Below are 19,061 nucleotides of genomic sequence, written 5' to 3' on the forward strand. Positions count from 1 at the left end.
AGAACAAAAATTATTTTTGTAATGTATTACTAAAACTTTTATTCCTTTTCTTCAAAAGAGACCAGGTCCTAGATGCCCACCAGCCTACTGTCAAAGTCCAGCAAACAGAGAGGACCAAACTATTTGCTTTAATCTTGTCCTCAAAATAGACTAAACCTTTTCCCCCCCTCAAATTTTAGACGAACAATTCAGCCCAAGTCAGATATTCAGAATTATCATCTCCACTCAGACATTTAAAGGGTTGTAAACGTATTCTTATAAATCCTTCCAACACACTATTCTAGCTCTCATAACTTCTGGCCCAGTATCCAGATCAGTGTCATCAGATGAATATATCACCTGTCAGTGGAAAAATAACAATGCCAAACTTGAAAGTTTTTAGCTCTCTTAGAGAAAATGTGAAATGGGATCTCAGTACATCAAACAGCTTAAGAGTCAATATGAATGAATGAGGAAAGCCATTTTCTTTGGATCAGTATCAGTTCTCAAAGTTGACATCAGCAATTCTGCTATTTGCCCCAAAATATCACTTGTACAGAGTATAACTACACCTGCACTCTAAAAAATTAGAAAGGAAATAGAGTTGGAGCTAGTCATAATATGAAAAAGTAGATAAATAATGAAGAAATGCTAACCTTACCCCCCCTTCCTGTGCCCACTAAAATTTGAAATATGCCTAGTGGTCCTTTCTGTACTATATTTAGTAGACCTTTTTCCATTACATGAATTTAAAATATTACATTTGAATTCTGCTCATGGAAAATCTTCTCCCCTCATTGAGCACAATGGCATATATTGAAAACAAAATCAGAACCTGTCAGTGAAAGTGATGTTTCAATTAAAGCCTTTTTTTTTGTTACAAAGTAGGATATTTGCATCTTGTAAGTGGAGCCAGAGCCATTTTCCTTTTGAGCCCTGTCCTTCAAATATTCTTGAATCTATGGGACTTCGTTTGCACTAATTCAGTGTAGCAATTCTCATGAGCAGAAATTATTTATGTGGTCCTATCTACTGCTGATGGAAAAAAAAAAAGAACATTGTGGTACTTTTCTTGTATGCCAAGAGCAGTGTTAGAAGAGTGTGGTGTTCCCTCAGCTGCAGACTTGGGCTATAGCCTGCCCTCCAATCACATTCAAAACTGTCTGCAGCAGTCATCTCTCAACACATGAGGGGACTCATAGCTAGCAGAGTTAGAAATGTGATTTAGAAACACCACAAGGCACCATTTACTCTCATTCCACTTTATATCTCCTTGGTGAAAAACAATATTCTTTGCTATCCAGTTTATTGTTGGAGAGTCAGATTACACTAATAGCAGAGACTAACTCATCAAATCAGTGTCCACTTACTCCAATTAATAAATGTAAAGAGATACAAACCTAGGAACAGAATGGGAGAGAAAAACTGAATGCAAAAACATCATGTAGAAAAGTAATGTTTCTCTGTTAAAGGAGGATTTATTCATAAAACAGGAAAAAGAATTTCCAAGCTGTTCAAAATAATTTCTGGAATCAGAAATTCATACAGCACATTCCATATACAAGCCTAGCAATTCAGTCAGACTCATCGCCCCTCTTACTCATGAGGAAAACTCTGGAGAAGTGCATTGCTGAAGGGTTGACAGGTCTTAAGCTCCACAAGAGGACATTGGTGGGGATTGAGTGTCACTTTGCAAAGGTGAAGCAAATATTATACCCAGTAAAATGCAGAATTGTTCTAAATTCCCTGAAAGAACATTTGTGGGAGGAAAACATGTCCTTGCCCATTCCCTGAAAGTGCTCAAGGCCTGACTGGATGAGGCTCTGAGCAATGTGGTCTAGTGGAAACCACTCTGTAATTCTATGAAACATAGAAAGACAGTGCAAAATTAGTAATTCCATAGTTCTTTAGAAACTGGGAGAGAAACAACTTACCCCAGACATCACCCATCACCAGAAGTGTAAGGACCAGGAAGGCAATGTCCATTTTCAGAGTATTATGGCTGTGCTTCAGTCTAAAACTAACTTCTCAGTGCTCTGGAACATACCCCTGGCAGAATCAAAGTGGTCTCAGGCGGCCAAGGCAGAGAGTACCAACACACTCAGGGCAGTTGTGCCTGCAAGGACTGTCAAGTCAAAGCCAAGCTTTGCTGATCCCTGTTTCACCCTCCCTTTGCCTCATGCCTCTCCTGTCACCTAGAGACACAGGCTGCATCCAGCCTGGGAAATGGGAAATCCCTCATTATCTTGCTTACACCAGTGAAGAGAATCCTAAAACAAGGTATTAAGCTCAGAAGTCCAACTTATTTGTCTAATTTTTTTTTTAAATAATTATGATGAGTAACAACTTCAAGTCTCCATCTCAGTACAAAGACATAGAGAAGCCTGGTGCAGGCTTCTGAATGGAAATGCAGAGCTGAACAACATGTTTGTCAATTAGTAAACTCCCCAGTAAAGGGTCTGACTCTTCATGTAATGAAACAATTATGGTTAGATCTTATTACTTATTAGTTACAACACACTGGCATTTCCAGTCTAGGGCAAGACACTGTGCCTGGCACAACGCATCCAACATAAAACATAAATAGTGTCTCTCTTTGCAGAGCTGTGGCCTAATGCCTGATCCTACTGCTGCTCTTTAAAACATGCAAGTAGAAGTTATATTCATATTAAAATTAGCAATGGTAACAGCAGCAGTTATTTCTACTGTCAGAAGGAATGCAGGTCATTTAGTTGGGAGTGTGAGCCCTTCTTCTCCCCTCTGTGCTGCTAGGAGTTCACCCTGCCCAGGAGATGGAAATACAGGAAGAAAGCTTCATAGCTGGTGCAGAGGTTTTCACTTCTGGCAAGTATTGCCGGAAATCCAAAGCAGAACTCACCCTCTCTCCAAGGCAAAAGGCAACTGCTTTTTTTAAACGGCAAGGGCAGACTTTGACCTCTGTTAGCCTGAGAAAGGGAAGGGCATAAAACCTAGAAACGAACTCCATGGAGATGCAGTAATATCATGTCCTCAAAAGTAAACTCAGGTTTTCCAAATGAGATGTAGTACAATCTGTCAGCACAGGATGTAACTAAGAGTGAGGATTCCAGCTGAGAGAGGGAGCACAAGCCTTGGGGAAGAAAGATCTATCAAAATGTGGGATGCTTTCCTTAGGCAGCTGATGAAGGCTTCTGTGCTGAAGCAATGTGAAAAGCATCAGAGATACTGTAGGAAAATTCACAGTGATGAAGACTATGATCCAGCATCCTATCTCTTAACATCTCTAATCTAAAATCTACCAGTTTGTGAAGGCAAAAGTATCATGAAACGGAATCCAGTCTAGAAAAGACTTACGAAAGTAACCAAAATGCTTTAATCTTAGCTCCAAATTTTGAAAAAAATATGATTCTTTTTTCCTCAGACCATGTGTGCTGTTATTTTCCATGTCAAGTACTTGTGCATAACTTTCAGCTTAGCAGTGCATGAAAGCAAGGGGGTGTGGCAGAGGTTGTTTTTGGAGGTAAGGATACCCAACCCACGCCACTACACAGAGACACACCTATCTCTAAAAGCAATAGTCATAAAACTGAGAAAAAACAGGAAGTAATAATAACTTTATATAATTTGGTATTTAAAAGAAAAAAATCCAAACAAATTTCTTCAAGGTTTTCGGTACCTTCATGTGCAGATAAAAAGATAAAAAAACCCAAACTAAACAAAAACCCCATAATCTGAGACTATTCTAGAAACAGGAGATTTTTAATGTAGTCTGAACACTTTCATAGCATCTGTCATATTGATACATTATAGGTGCATACAGTTACCACTACCTTCTAGAAATTGTTTATCTAGAAGGCACAGAAGGATCAAAGTACTGTGAGGATGGATAGTCTGGAAGGGTCACAGGTGCCCATACTTTTCTGTTTCTATTCTTTCAAATAATGAAAACTGTGGAGAAAGATTTTTCAGGGACAAGGAATGCAAAAAATCACTATTATTAGTAACATCAACTAAATCCTGCTTCTCCAAAAGGTGGACTCCATTCCTCTTACAAACTTCTCTCTTTCTACCTCCCTGTTTAACAAGTGCTACAATCAGTTGGCCAAGTCATCTCAACTACATGCAGCACTGCCTGAATCCTGCAACCAGAAAACAAGAAGAAATAAGTGGTTTTCATAGCTTAGGACTGGAGTAAATTCACATGGCCTAACCATTAGTTTTTTCATCTTCATTTTCCAGAAGACAGCTACATATGCGAGTGTCAGAGGTAGAAACTTCATCATTTCAGTCTTATGTACTTTTTTACTGTCCTGACAGAGGAAAAAAGCATTCTTCCTCAGGAGTCCAGATCATCTCATCCAATTCTCTCTCACAGGAAGATGCTATCAGCTTGGACACAGCCATGCAGAGGTACTTCCCTGCATATACTCAAAGCAGCCAACAATGAAGACAGTAAGAAACTGCTGTGGTGAAAGCCCTGTTTAAGCATTCACATTTATCTGCCAGTGGATTATTTTCTTTTTCTCAAGTATTTTCTGACAAGACTAAAAATAGTTTAGCGATGAAAGCCATTAATAATGGAGTGAACTGTGTTGTGGGATTTGGTGTCACATAAACTGTATGAAGAAACAACAACACAACAAAGGTCTGGTTAATACTGCATCCCCTGTGGAACTCAAAATAACACCTAATTGACACGACAAGGGTTTGTGTTAAACTCGGTGCTGAGGCAGTCCATTGGCCTTTCTGACAAACAACTGCTCCATTTTTTTGTGTTTTCCCATTCACTGAAGCACAGACATTTTAGGTCAGGAAACACCACAACACACAGCTCTGATCTCCTGCACCACATGAGACACAGAAGTCATTCAGGAATCCCTGCAGTGGAGAGATGACTTCTTCTGAGCCTCATGAACAAACACTGACCTCAGGAGTTTATAGAAGCAGCAAATCCCAGGCCTGGTCAAGATTTGCACTAAGCTTGGCCTCCATTCAGGATTTTTTTTACCCCTCTAGGATAGATTGAAAATGCACTAATCAATTCCTGTCCTTTCCAGGCAGGCAGCTCATGCTTTGTGTTCCAACCTCTTACTCTCTTAAATGTAATTCACTCTTCAACACAGACTCTCCAAGGGGTGAAAGTGCAAGGAGATGGTAAAATTTCCAGTATGTTGGTATTTGTGACTTAAATAATGACATTAATCTCAATTTTGGATAGTAGAAGGCTAGAGAATAACCCAGCACACCTTTATCTCCCAGAGGTATGAACAGATGTGTAGTTTTATGGACAAGGCTCCAAAGCCAGATGGGAGCTGCTGCCTTGCAGATGAAGTACCTGACAAAACTGAACTGGAAGCAAATGCTACATTCTCAGCGTTCTCAAGAGTAACCATGTTAAATCAGAGGAAGTAAAGAGAAACTTCTCACTGATATTTGCTATGAAGATGGCATTACAATGGATTACTTAAAAGTTCAAACACAAGTCAGATTAGTTTCTCTCCAAGGATTTCAGAGCCTCCCTTTATGTATATATTTTTAACACACATGCTGCATTTTCCATTATTATGGTCAATAAATCCTTTCTGTGGATTTGAGACACTGTTTCTTAAATCTCCTTCTACAAAGAAAATGAATGGATAACCTAAGAAAGAACTGAGACTTTGCAACATTCCCTCTTGTATGGCAGATGTAGGAGAGCCCTAGCATGTCATCATCCACAATGCTGGATAAAGACCCCTTACTATAGTTGCAGTGCACTACCTCTACTCTCAGAATATTTTTGATTGGAAAAGACCTCCAAGATTATCAAGTCCAACCATTACCCTGACACTGCCAAATCCACCACCAAAGCATGTCCCCACGAGCCACATCTACACATTTGTTTGAATACCTTCAGGATGGTGAGTCAACCAGTTCCCTGGGCAGCCTGTGCCAGTGCTTGACAGCCCTGTTGCAACCTGAGGCAATTTCCTCTTGTCCTGAGATCCTTATACAGATGGGGAGCTACATATACATGAATGGATGATACATGGAAGGCAAGCCCAAGTCTCACTGTGTTCCAGCCCACAGGCACACACAGAGAAAACTATTAAACCACACCATACAGCCATCTTCCAGAACTGACTTTCCAGGTTATTCCTACCTGATACACTGAATAAGAATGAAAGTCACTTGAACATGAGCTGGTCTAAGATACTGAAGCCCATCCATTTAATCCCTGAGTGGCTATCTTTAAAACAAGGGCATGATGATATATCACTTTGTGGAACCTGAGCTTTCTGCAATCTTCTGACAGGATCACCTGGTCCTGTCAGGACTCTGTCCTGTGTGGCACCATAGGAGAGCTGCATTTGAAGAAATGAAAGTGTAGGAAAAAGTGCAAAATACCATCACAGTGTGCTCAACAAACAACAGCCATTAAATACACCAGTTTATTAAAGAGGATAGATGAACCAACAAAAATTAGTTTGTCTAGAACCTTTGTGCCTCTCTAGCTGTGTGCTCCCAAGTACAGCACTGCACTGTATTTCAGAGACAGATGCCACCAGACACTGCACAGCCCCAGACTGTCAGGAGCAACATCTATTTTGCTAACATATTAACACAGACTAATGACAGCAATATCTAACAGGGAGGAAACGTTCCCTGGGGATCCCACCATGCAGCAGAGAAGAGAGGGCACAGTTAAAGCATTAGCAGGAGGTCTTCTTTCAAAGTACCCCTGAGGTGCCTGAGGTTTTCACCAATGAGCTAGAGCCTGATGCTCAGATACCAATAATAAGAAAAATATCCTGCAGTCCCAAAAGAAAATCAATCATACACATCCCCTTTACCTCATCATTTGAGCTACCTTGTGTGTGTTTTTCTACACCATTTAAAGGCTATATATAATCTTCTTTTAAACAGGCTGTAAATTGTCTTATTTACATCACCACATGGTGACTTTTGTATATTTAAAACCCTTTGACTGCCATTGGCTATTAGGTGACTGAGCTGGGCTGTCCCTGTTTAAGATTCAGGTACCTGTAGTTAGGCAAGGAGTACCCTGAGCCAGGCAGTCAGTCCCAAAAAACACCACAATAAAACAGGAATTCCCACTGGGTTTCCCAACTCCCAGTGTTGTGCTGCTTAACACATTTAAAAAAACCAAAACAACAAACAACAACAACAAAAAACCCCATAACTAAAAATACATTTAAAAATTGATTGTGCTTGTTTGTTTGTTTTCTACTTCCGGTACGGTTTCCCAATTCAGTTTTCTCAACTCTTACCCACATAATGTCAGCTCTTTTCTGTTCTCTCTATGCATACGCTGCTCACGCAAACTCTTCCTATTCCTAATTAAGTTTGCTTTACAAAAATCAGCCTTCCTCTAGCCACAAAATATATTTGTTACAGATGACCACACAGTCAGGGGATAATTATGAGAAATAAAACTTGTTCCACTTTCAGGTCATGTCTTTTATTCTGCAACACAACTGCACCAAGGAAAGGGCAGGCTATTGCATTCCCAACCACTATTCAGAATCTAAAGATTCACTAAATCCAGAAGAAAATCTTCTTTTGAAAAAATCTGTTGCCTTTTCTTACAGTCAATACAATAACTTATGGTATAGTGTATCCTGGCTATTATATCAGAAAAGAAAACCATAGGACTTTTAAAGAAAGGAAGATGACAACTTTTAGTGATTTAATTTGTTTTAAAAATTAATACTCACTAAAACAGGCAAAGACTGTTCATAAATTTATACGACTCGTTAATACCACTGAATTCTGTATGTGAGCATTTGAGTCAGCAACAGTGAAAGCGATCTCCTGGCCAACTTTTCTTAAGCATATAATATTAAAGTCATAAACTGAATCAACTGCTAAATTGACCAATGAAAACTAAAATTATCCCCTGCAAAACAAGAGATGGGTGAGGAACATGACAAATATATTTGGAACACTGCAAATACAAGTCTTTCCCTGTTTTTCCAAAACAAAGGACAATTGTAAGTTACATAGAATCACAGAATATCGAGTTGGATGAGACCCAAAAGGATCACTGAGTCCAACTCCCTGCTCTTTGCATGACTACTTAACACTGAACGACATGACTACCATGGTGATTACAGTAAGAGCTGCCAACAAGAACTATGAAAATACTGATTAACCTATTTCCTGATCTTTCATAAACTTCAAAAGTACAACAACTCCAGTAAATACTGATATCATCACACAGAGCTCCTGTCATCTAATTAATCACTGGTAGTTATTACTGCCAAACTCTTGACATTTAGGATACAAATACTCCATCCTACGTTAACAGTCACCTCTGCAGGCTGACTACTACTTGTTTAGCATATGCACAGCACAGCTTGCTGTTGTGGAAGTGAAGATGACAGAAGACATAATTCAAGCTACAGTGCTTGAGCATCTGGAAAACACCTTTACTCACAGACTGCCACCATAGCTGACCACCTAGTCCTGGCTGGAAAAGCAAATAACAGCACTATCTAAATACAGTTAAGTTTTACTCAGGAAACCAACAGTGTTCCTTAAGCAACACAGAGTGATAAATTTCTCCCAACAAGGTGAGAAGGGTTAAGTAGGTACCATTAACACGGAGAGGTAGATGGCTTCTGCCTTCCTGTAGCAGCTGTAGGAGTTATCCCTGGAGAGACACGAAAGCATAAACTGAGCAGCAAGGACCTCAACAACACTGAAGTCAGACAAGAAGTTTGTTTCTATTTCTATAAGTGCAACCCAGCTGTCTGCTAAAGATAGCCTGAGAGTCTTCCTCAAAACTAGATGATGACTCCTCCTCTTTCATGAATGCAAAGCCTCTTGCACTGCTTAAGCATGCACTCACCCCGTCTGTCTAGGATGGTGTAGAAGGTGCAGGAGGGCTGGAGATGCAGTTTCTGAAGGCTGCTTTTTCTCACCAAAGAGATGTGGGCAATGTTTCCAGGATGAATTTTAATAGCTGAATATCGCGAAACAAACTGGAGATTCTGCAGGAACGAGAAACTGCAAGGAGGACCCAGGTTTGCTCTTTTTCTAATTATGTACTTTTTCTTTATAAAGTACATTAAAATCCTATAAAAAGATGTAAACTGGTTTGACTTTTCACTGCAAGATTATTAAGGCAAACGAAAGAAAAATAAAGCCTTTGTTCCTCCTCCCTACACAGTCACACACAATCAAGCTTAAAGTTGAACAGACAAGAGTGCTTGCAGATTGGAGATGCCAAAACCTCTCCCATGTCTTGTTCTCAGGCTAGCAGAATGAGCAAAAGAATAAACAAAATAATTTTATTAATGCTCTTTTTGATCAAACAAAAGAGTAACACAATCTTCATTGCTTCTGCACTGCAGAGCAAGCTTTACTGAAGCAGTGCAACCACCAGCTCATCTTTTTTGATTTTTTATAGTGCTATTTTCCCAAAATATTCTAGATCTATTATTCACAACCAGTTCATTCCTGCCCTCTGCATTAGCTACATCCGAGAGGTGCTGTGGGTTGCATGAGCTGAACCATGAGGACACAGCACTTGCTCACTGCACTGAGTGCAAGGCTCATACTGCCTCCTACCTCACACCCCTCTTTTGTCAGGCCCCTCTGCCATATTTGGCACTTGTGCTGTACACAGCTCATTGGTGTGATACATGGTCTCCTCAAGAAGCCACCAAATCCAACACAAGAGGACATGAAGCAGGAGAGGGGCTGCAGTGCTATCTCCTCAATGAGGATATTTCAGATGGTGACCCTTCCCTCTCCTAACCCACAGATATGGATTAGGACTGTGACTGCTCCCTGTTCTCATGACAAGTGGCCCATTGCATCATCCAGCACGAGTTGTCTTCTCGACTGGAAAAAAACAATGCTGTGCTTGAACATGAGGTTTTTGACCCCTGCTAGTACTTCCCATGCTCCCATATTCAGCTGTTATTTATACACTGCAGCCTGCAGAGGCTTCTTAAAAAGGTACAAGTTTGTCCCCACCTACCTCCTCCTTCCTCACACCGCAGGTAAAGGCTGGTAAGGGAGATGTCCAGGCTACCCTCCAAAGAAGTCTCTCTTGTAATCACACCCAAGGAAGTTAAATTCCCTGTCCCTCCTGAGGTTACTGGGAGTTCTTGCTTTTGATTTTCCAGCATTTGGATCTTACCTTGTTTAGAGAGGGTCAACTAGCTATTAGATAATCCACTCCTTTTTCAACACAAAATGGAAACCCTGGAGCACACATTAAAAAAACCTTTTTTTATTTTTTTAAATTTAATACTCTCTAACATTCAAAAGGAATTAGATAACAGCTATAATGGCTCCACCTACTCTTGATCCTTTCTGCTGCCAGAATGTTTTGTGTAATAAATCATGCAAGTGCTACATTATTCCAAAGCTAAAAATGGAGCAGAGTCAGGAGGCGGCACAGAGCTCTGAATACAGAGTACAGAGTCGTATTTGATAACATCTGCACTCAGTCTGATTTTAAGCTTCCTCAGGTTAGGATAATGAACTCAAATGAGAGGGGAAAGGTTCACGGAGTGATTACAGCACAGGCTGGCTTTTAAGCCATTTTTCTTTCAACTTCACTTTCACCACATTTTGATTTAGATTGGGTCAGCTCCTGTAAAGAGTTCTGCTCAACAGATCACACTGAAAGCATCCTTTACAGCTCCCCAAATCCAAGACAGTTGTTGAAGTGTGCTGAGAGAGTGCAGGTGAATAGCAGGATGCAATATAATTTTTCCTCCAATCAGAGGGATGAGATCAATTTTTTCCTCCAGGCCTGGAGAGAGAGCTTCTAAAAAACAGTCCCACTAGCTGTACTGGGCCTAAAATACTGGTTCATACCTTAAAATGAGTAATAAGCACTGATCACAGGAGTGGATTTGATGAGGCAGCTGGTTCTAGCTAAAAGCAGACACATTATACTAGTTGCCCTTTATTCCAAAGCCCTTTCCCCAGCATCTTCATGTAAGTAATAGCTATCCATAGAGAATAAGTAATCAGGCTAAATGTGACCCCTACTGCCTTTGCCGTGTTAACCTTAAGTATCATCTGTGCTTCTACTAGGTTAGTGGTGCAATGCAACTCTCCAAAGGCTTACTCCTTAGAAGAGGTTTTAACATCTGCTAGGGAAAAGTATGGTTCCATCATGAGGAGAAATTTTAGGGTTTTGGCTTTAAGAACAGTTTTAGTTAAAATAGCTGATCTTTTTAGATGGCTAAACACACACTTTGTAAGCTATCACTAGTTTAGATTGGATAAAACACTATGTTTCATCTATTGACAATGAAAAACTTTTGGGAGAGATCCATACCAGAGAACTGAAAATAATAAATCAAACAAGGGTGGGGTTTTTTCGTTTTTTTTTCCCCCACATAGTCCTAACATCTAGGAACTGAACTTCAGTGAGAGCTGAAATTCACGGGGAGCTAATTAAAGTACAGCTGCAGGCTGTTAGTCCAGGAAGTTTTAACAACCACTGCTGCTGGAAAGCACATGGACCAGCTCACAGATTTCTGGCAGGTTTTTACTGCTGCACATTTATCCTGTCAATAACCTTCTGTGATGCAAAAACATCTTAAGGGTTCTTTCCATATCCAGATGGTGTTGTTTTTTCCAGGCCAGTCTGCTAGATATCTGATTTGAAGATAGCCCAGCAGGCTACTTAGATATTCCCCTCATATGACTCCACATTTTTTTCTATGACTGATTTACTGGAACAAGAAACAATAAAAAGCAAAACTCAAACTTGCTATTTGCAGATGTGCACAAATGCAATTTTACTGGGAAATCAAATGGAGCCACCTCAGTAAGAAGTGATCAAATACATGAGCACCTCTTCTGAAAAAGAAGAGTAAAAAGAACAGATAATGACTGACATTATTTGAATTAATGAATATTAAGGCCAGCAAGACTAATGTATTCATCAGCTAGTCTGAACTGCAAAATAGCGGCCAAAGTAAACCTCCGAACTTTTCTGTTTCCACCAAATTATTTTTAAGTCTATACACAGGCATTCATTAAGAACATTCATTTAGTCCTTTTATCATCCTGCCCTGTTCCAGTTTTATTATTTATTACAGATACAGCAAAGGAAGATGATTTTGTTGTACCTTTCTCTGCATGCTTTAAAAGCAGATTTACAGATTTCTGATCTGCTTTCTGAGGGCACTTCTTGGTATTCTGATCATAAACCTGCACCAAACCATAGCCCCCAAATGAGGGAAACTAGAGGGACAGCTAAAACATACCAGCAGTGCTTAGCTCACCAGTACTTTCAATCTGTTTTCTACTTTAATAAATTTCCCTTTTTAGAAATAATTTTCGCTGTTTTTCCTGTAAATACATTCTCTGCACTGTTTTCTGTCAGGTGCATATTAACATTGCAGAACACTCCCAAACACTTAAGACAACTGCCAGTTAATACCAAAGCATGGACCATCAATGATAGCATCACAGTTTTCTTCAGTTTACTCATATAGAACTGAGATCTGCATGTCCACCTATTACCAGTAGGCAACCTTAAGAAATGTAACTCACTCAAACTTAAAACTTATCTTTAACTTCTAACATGCACCAATATCCCCAATATCTAGCAAACCAGAATCATTAAATCAATGTCCTCCTCCAGTCACTGAAAAACCCAGGAGTAGTCCTTCAGTCTTAGACCCTCTGGGCTTGAAGCCAGGCCTAAAAATATATTTTGAACCTGGAAGGGCAGAAAACTGCAGGGACTAGAAAAGTTCCAGGCATGAGCATCGCCCTGGCTGCTAGGGTAGAAATAGGACACACAAAACCAAAACGATACAGGGGCTGATACTCCGCTCTTCTCTCACTTGCAGGCTGTTGAGCAGCCAAATGCCAATAATAAACACCATAGTCATGAAGACTGTACAAAGGCCCTGGAGATTTTGCAGGCTCCATTCACAGAGGCTAGAAGAGCTCCACAGCTATTAAATCATGACAGAATGACCCAACAGAACAAATTCCCTAGCTGATCCCAAGTTTTACACACAGTTCTCAAGGTAAAAATCAATACAAATGGCCAAGTTCTTGAACTAGACTTAAAAAAAAAAAAAAAGAGTTATTTTATTGAGTTCTGGAAGGACAGGAAGGACATCAGTCTATAAGAAAGATCTCTTGCAGAAGGGACGGATTGCTCCTGATTTTTTTTTCCTGTCAGGAAGTATTGGGTTTTTAATGCATGGGGTGATTAAGAGAGCAAGGGTGGTAATGGTGCGTGTGTGTTGCATCACGAACTCAGTCATGTACATAAAATCCACAGACAACAGAAAGATTAAACACTATCTCCATTAGGGGATTTTTGCAAAACATATCTTTCAACTGAGGATTTTTTTTATAAAATATGACTGTTATCTCCATGCTGTGGATATCTGGGCTTTTATTCCAAAAACAATTGAACAGTTTCTCCCTGGTTCAGGAAATTTAATTTTATTAAGTGACTGCAAGGCGATGTACAATATTCATAAACAAGTCAGGAAGACTGCAGGCTAATACTGGCACTGTCAACTTGTATAATAAAAGGACAGATTAAGGTTGTTGCCTCAATTGCACTTGTGTAATCAATTTCTTTGGAATATTGAAGAATTGAACAAAATGATGCTTTCATTCAATTTAAACACTAACAAAAATTAACATTTGAACTTGTAGCTAAGCAGCCAGGAATTACTTCCCCTGCTTATAGTGCATTGCTCATACTCTTGCTATAAATAAATAGCCTAATGACATCCAAACAATCCAATCAGTCAACACAGGGACACAAAACTAAAAAACATTTTAATAATCTTGCCATTTTACCATGCCAAAAGTTAATTAGCAGTATTAACATTCAAGTCTTAAGACCAAAACTGAGGCTGGTATTAATGGCTATAGAAAGTACAAGGCTGCAGAGCAAGTCTAGTCAAAGCAGAATTTCAGTATTTTTAAAAACTAAGAATCCCCCAGGAATGAAATCCTTGCTTTAAAAAAAACAACCAGGAGATGTTAGATTGTATGCTTTTAAAGTTTTTTCCTCTGGTTTATGGGTCTCAATACTAATATTATCCCAGAGGCTGAGAAACTAGAAATGGTATTTAAATACAAGAAGCAATTTTTACCATTTTAAAAACAAGACCCTTTAAAACCAGCAGTGTAATGAGCATCCCTGTGAGTGCATGCTGCTAGTAATACATGCAACTTGTTGAGCTGATATTTTATTTAATATTCATTTAATGTTTACCTAGGGAAAAAAAGTTAATCTTTTAAGAAAGTTGCGGCATTTAATATTTCCCATAACACAATGTACATGGTTTACTGACATACCTACAGGGGGCTCCAAGAGGAAAACAGCAGCCTCCATCTCTCCAAGTGTGAACTGCAGTACTGCCATATCCTAGCAGGGAAGGGAGGGGGCAGCTACCTGTCATCCCATCTCTGCAAAGGGTGCCCAGCCTCAAGAAATCAGGAGGGCACGTCTTGTAAGAAGCAAGCCCTAAGGGGTCAGCAAAAAAGAGAGTCGCCTATAATTCTAGTCCTAGACCTTACTGTCCCTCTGGGCTTTTCTGGTCTCCTCAAACTGATTTTTGCAGGTCAGCAGGGATGGAGGTCAGTACCATGGCAGTTTTCAGTCCCAAACATTTGCCGGAAGGCTACAGGAGGTGATGTTCCCCTCCTGCCTGCACAGAGACTGGCTTTCTACCAAATCAGTATCAAACACAATCACAGAAGTGACACTGTAACTGGTTAGAGGTAAGAACTCAGCAGTCAGCTCAGAAAGCTCTATGTCCACCAAAAGATCTGGTGGAATCTTCTTCACTGATCCAAAGGAGAAATAGCAAGCTCTGTAGCAGCCAACAAATAAATCTAGCTAGAAAAACTGAATGGGAGATAAACTAGTCTCATCTTGACCACTGTTTCTCCCTGTTTGAAAAATTCCAACAAGACCATTTCGTGTACATACCAGTTAAACCCTAACTGAGGCTATCAAAAAAACCCTAGGTAGGATGGAGTATCTATTGCACATAAGATCTCTCAAGAATTATGAATGCCTCCTTGCTCCTAGAGGAAACCCAGGATACTTGTCCATCCACTGAGGTCATGACAGTGCTTTCAGAGCTGTTTTGGATGTCCTCTGCTCAACAGAGATTTGTTGTGGCCAGGCAATGGGACAGGACACCCAGGAAGGCCATGGAACCTCCATCCTTGGAGATACTCAAAACCCAGCATTGGTCTGCCCAAGCCACCTGCTCTAACAAGACCTGCTTTGAGCAGGAGGGGGACAGAGAGGCATCAGCCCATCTGATTCTGTGATTCATCTCCCCCCCAAAGCTAGCAAGCTGAAATTGAACAAAATATTAATGTGAAAAGTAATGAAGGTAAAGGCCAAAAGACATTATATTTGGTCAGGTTTAGTTATAGAAAAAATCTTAAACTGAAAATTTTGAGGAAAGATGAGAACAGACAAAGCTTTCATTAACTCCTCCTCTGCTGTAATCAGACCAGCCATTTGCAGTTCACCATAGGCAGATTTTCATTTAAGAAAAAGACTTGAAATTTTTAAACTAAATAAAAGTTTTAAACATCAAGAAAAATATTCAGTAGTGTCTTGTGACTAAACTGCTAGAAAGTATCCAAAGGAGGATAATGAATGGCCTTGAGGGGAAGCCATATGAGAAGCAGTTGAGGTCACTTGGTCTGCTCAGCCTGGAGAAGAGGAGACTAAAGGGAGGCTGTCACCACGATATTTTCTGAAAAATCCTCTTTGCCCAGGATTCTTCTCCATGGAAGATGAGAAGCATCAGAGGAAAAAAATAGCAATATTATCTGAGCCCTTTTCATCTCCCAGTGTTTTGCTGCTTTGGAATGTGGTCTGGACATTGTTTATCAACAGGTGCATCCCTGATTCGTTCCATGTGAATTGTGCTGACTTAATGACCAATCCCAGTCCAGCAGTGTTGGGACTCTCTGAGCAGTCACAAGTTTTTATTATTCATTCTTTTCAAGTCTTCTGATGTATCCTTTTCTCTATAGTTTAGTATAGTCTTAGTATATCATCATATAATATACATTATAATAAAATACATAAAATACTATATAATATACATATTATATAATATATCTTAATATAATATATTGTAAATTTAAAATGTAATAATACAATATATCATAATATAATGTAATATATGATTATATATGCTAACATAATGTAATATAGTATAACATAATATAATATAGTATAATCGAGTATAATAGCATATAAGATATCATATATCATAATATAATGTCATATCATAATATATCATACAACAATTTCATATATCATCATATGAAATACCATTAATGTAATGTATGTCATATCATAATATAATATATAATCATATGATATAATATATCCTAATATAATACAATATATCCTAATATCATATCATAATATAACATGATATAACATTATAGAGCACGATATAAATCATCATATAACATATATCCTCATAGAATATATCCTCATATAATATACCCTCATATCATACAATGTAATATATCTTCATATTATATAGCATAATATAACATATCATAATATAACATATCATCATATAATATAATATCATATCACATAATATATCAGCATATCATATACCATCATGTAATATCATATTTCATACTATAATATATCATCATATAATATACTTCATATTATAATATAGTATAATATAGTATCATGTCATTTAACATAACCTAACCTAACATATATCATAATATAACATGATATAACGTTATAGAACATGATATCATATATCATCATATAATTATCCTCATATAATATAATGTAATATAACCTATCATATCTTAATATAATATTATACCATATACATCATATCATATTTCATATTATAATATATCATAATATAATTTAAAATACCCTAATATATCATCATATAATGTAAAATATAATATATTGTAATATATATTATATTACAATATATAATGTAATATAGCATAGTATAGCATAATATAGCATATCATCGCGTAATGTAATTTATCCTAATAACATATCAGAATATCATCTATCATATCATAGAATATATAATAATAACATAGAATATGTAATAATATAATATACAGTAATATATCATAATATATATAATAACACATCATAATATATGCTAATATATATCACATATCATCATATCATACATCATATCATATAATATATCATTGTATAATAAAATATATCCTAATGTATAATATCATATTCTATACTAAATCCTATCATATCAGATCATATAATGTAATATAACATAATATAATGTAACAATGTAATACACCATAATTATATATTATGAGACATAACAATGTATCTTGTATCATATCATATATGATCATATAATATGTCATAACATAACATCATATACTCTAATGTCACATCGTATCACAAATTACATAATATTATTTATCATATAAAATACAATATATCATATAATATAATCATCATATAATCTATCATCATATAATCTAATGTAGTGTAAAATCACATCATATCACATCGTATAATTTATCAGAGCATATAATATATCAAAATACAATACAATATCATATAATAATCAGCCTTTTAAGAATATGGAGTCAGATTCATCTCTTCCCCTGTCCTGAGACCCTCGCAACCACAACAGGAGACCTCACTGCAGCCTGCAGCTTCCTTGAGAAGGGAACAGGAGGGGCTGTTCCAGCAGGAACTGGCCTCTTCTCTGTGGTGATCAGTGACAGCTTGAGAGAATAGCCTGAAGTTGTGTCAGGGGAGGTTTAAGCTGGATATTAGATAAAGGTTCATCACCCAGAATATTTTTGGGCACTGGCACAGGCTCCCCAGGGAAGCCATTAAGGTGGTCACGGCACCAACCTGACAGAGCTCAAGAAGTGTTTGGACACATGGTGTGACTCTGGGGGATGGTCCTGTGTAGGGCCGGGAGTCAGACTCAATGATCCTTGTGGGTCCCTTCCAACTCAGGATATTCTCTGATTCTGTGTTTAGTAAATTATTTTATCTCTTAGAGCTCAGTTCAGCTCTCTTGAAGTTGCAGTCCATACATTCATTTTAGTGCAATTTGGATCACAACCTAAATTAGTTGCCTCATCAACCTGTTTTCTAATCTCAGCATTTTGGGCATCACAATTGTAACCAAAAGGAGCCCTTCTCAGCCATTCCACTTTTTGTGAGATCCCCATGTTTTTTGCAGGAGGTTAAGTGACTGCATCAATTCATGCAGTAAATAATTAAATTCAAAGTACCTGCTCCCTGTTGGGCAAGTTCATCCACCTGACTTGTTTTCTTAATCTGTGGCACCTAAATATCTATCCTAGACACTCTTGATATTCAGTGCAAAGAGAAATGAGATGTCATTTAAAAGCTTCACATTCTTTGGTGTGAATTTGGGCTGATATATCTCAACCTCCCAGTAGTAACAGCTACAGGCAGATCAATGCTTTTGCGTCAGAGACAGGACTCTGCTCGCTAACTCCCACATTTCGGAAAGTAGACTACCACAATTTCCACTGCCATAGTAATTCTCTAAAAAAAGGACTGTATATTCAGCAGTGATTATTGAAAGGAAGTTTGACAGAAATTTTCCATCAAAAGTATAGGCAGACAACAGTGTCTATAAAAATAGAAATTAAATAGATGATAGTTACTGCCACATAAGAGACAGACTCTGTGTGGGAACTTCCCTTCAGCAGAAAATTTTCTGTCTTTGTGAGAGCAACAAATAACGCTGACTGATCAGAGATTGCCTGGCCCAGTCGAACGTCAGCTCACAGGAAACATGGAAACAAGAGAAGAAGTAAGCTCTCTCTTCAGAAACAGCCAGTAGGTCACAGAGTGTAGGAAAGAACTAATGTGGATTTATCAGAGACAGATTGTGCCATTCCTCTTCCTATGACAGGATAAAAGGACTTTCTGTAAGACAGAAGTAGGAGATGCTCTACATCTTAAATGAATACATAGCTTTTTTATGTTCTTTCACAGCAGAGAACCAGAACATCCTTCTCAGAGGTTTGCTGCCAAACAGAAAGGCTGTATTGTGTGATAGTCACTTAGGGCTCGACTGACACACTGA

General features: G+C 38.3%; 1 protein-coding gene across 7 annotated transcripts in view; it reads right to left on the minus strand.

The window, feature by feature from the left end:
- The window catches only part of TMCC3 (transmembrane and coiled-coil domain family 3), a 134,213-nt gene that overhangs the window by 80,970 nt on the left and 34,182 nt on the right, over nucleotides 1-19,061 (minus strand). Inside the window, exon 1 of one of the 7 annotated variants that reach the window (XM_064419749.1) lies at nucleotides 8,557-8,670. The exons of 5 other annotated variants lie outside the window; for them this stretch is intronic. In XM_064419749.1, the coding sequence (XP_064275819.1) occupies nucleotides 8,557-8,634 (78 nt within the window). In that variant the 5' untranslated portion in view covers nucleotides 8,635-8,670. Of the gene's footprint in view, nucleotides 1-8,556; nucleotides 8,671-19,061 lie in introns of those variants that run through there. One more of the 7 variants, XM_064419753.1, reaches the window with a different exon arrangement.

Source organism: Passer domesticus, chromosome 5 (genome assembly GCF_036417665.1).
Source record: "Passer domesticus isolate bPasDom1 chromosome 5, bPasDom1.hap1, whole genome shotgun sequence".
NCBI lineage: Eukaryota > Metazoa > Chordata > Aves > Passeriformes > Passeridae > Passer > Passer domesticus.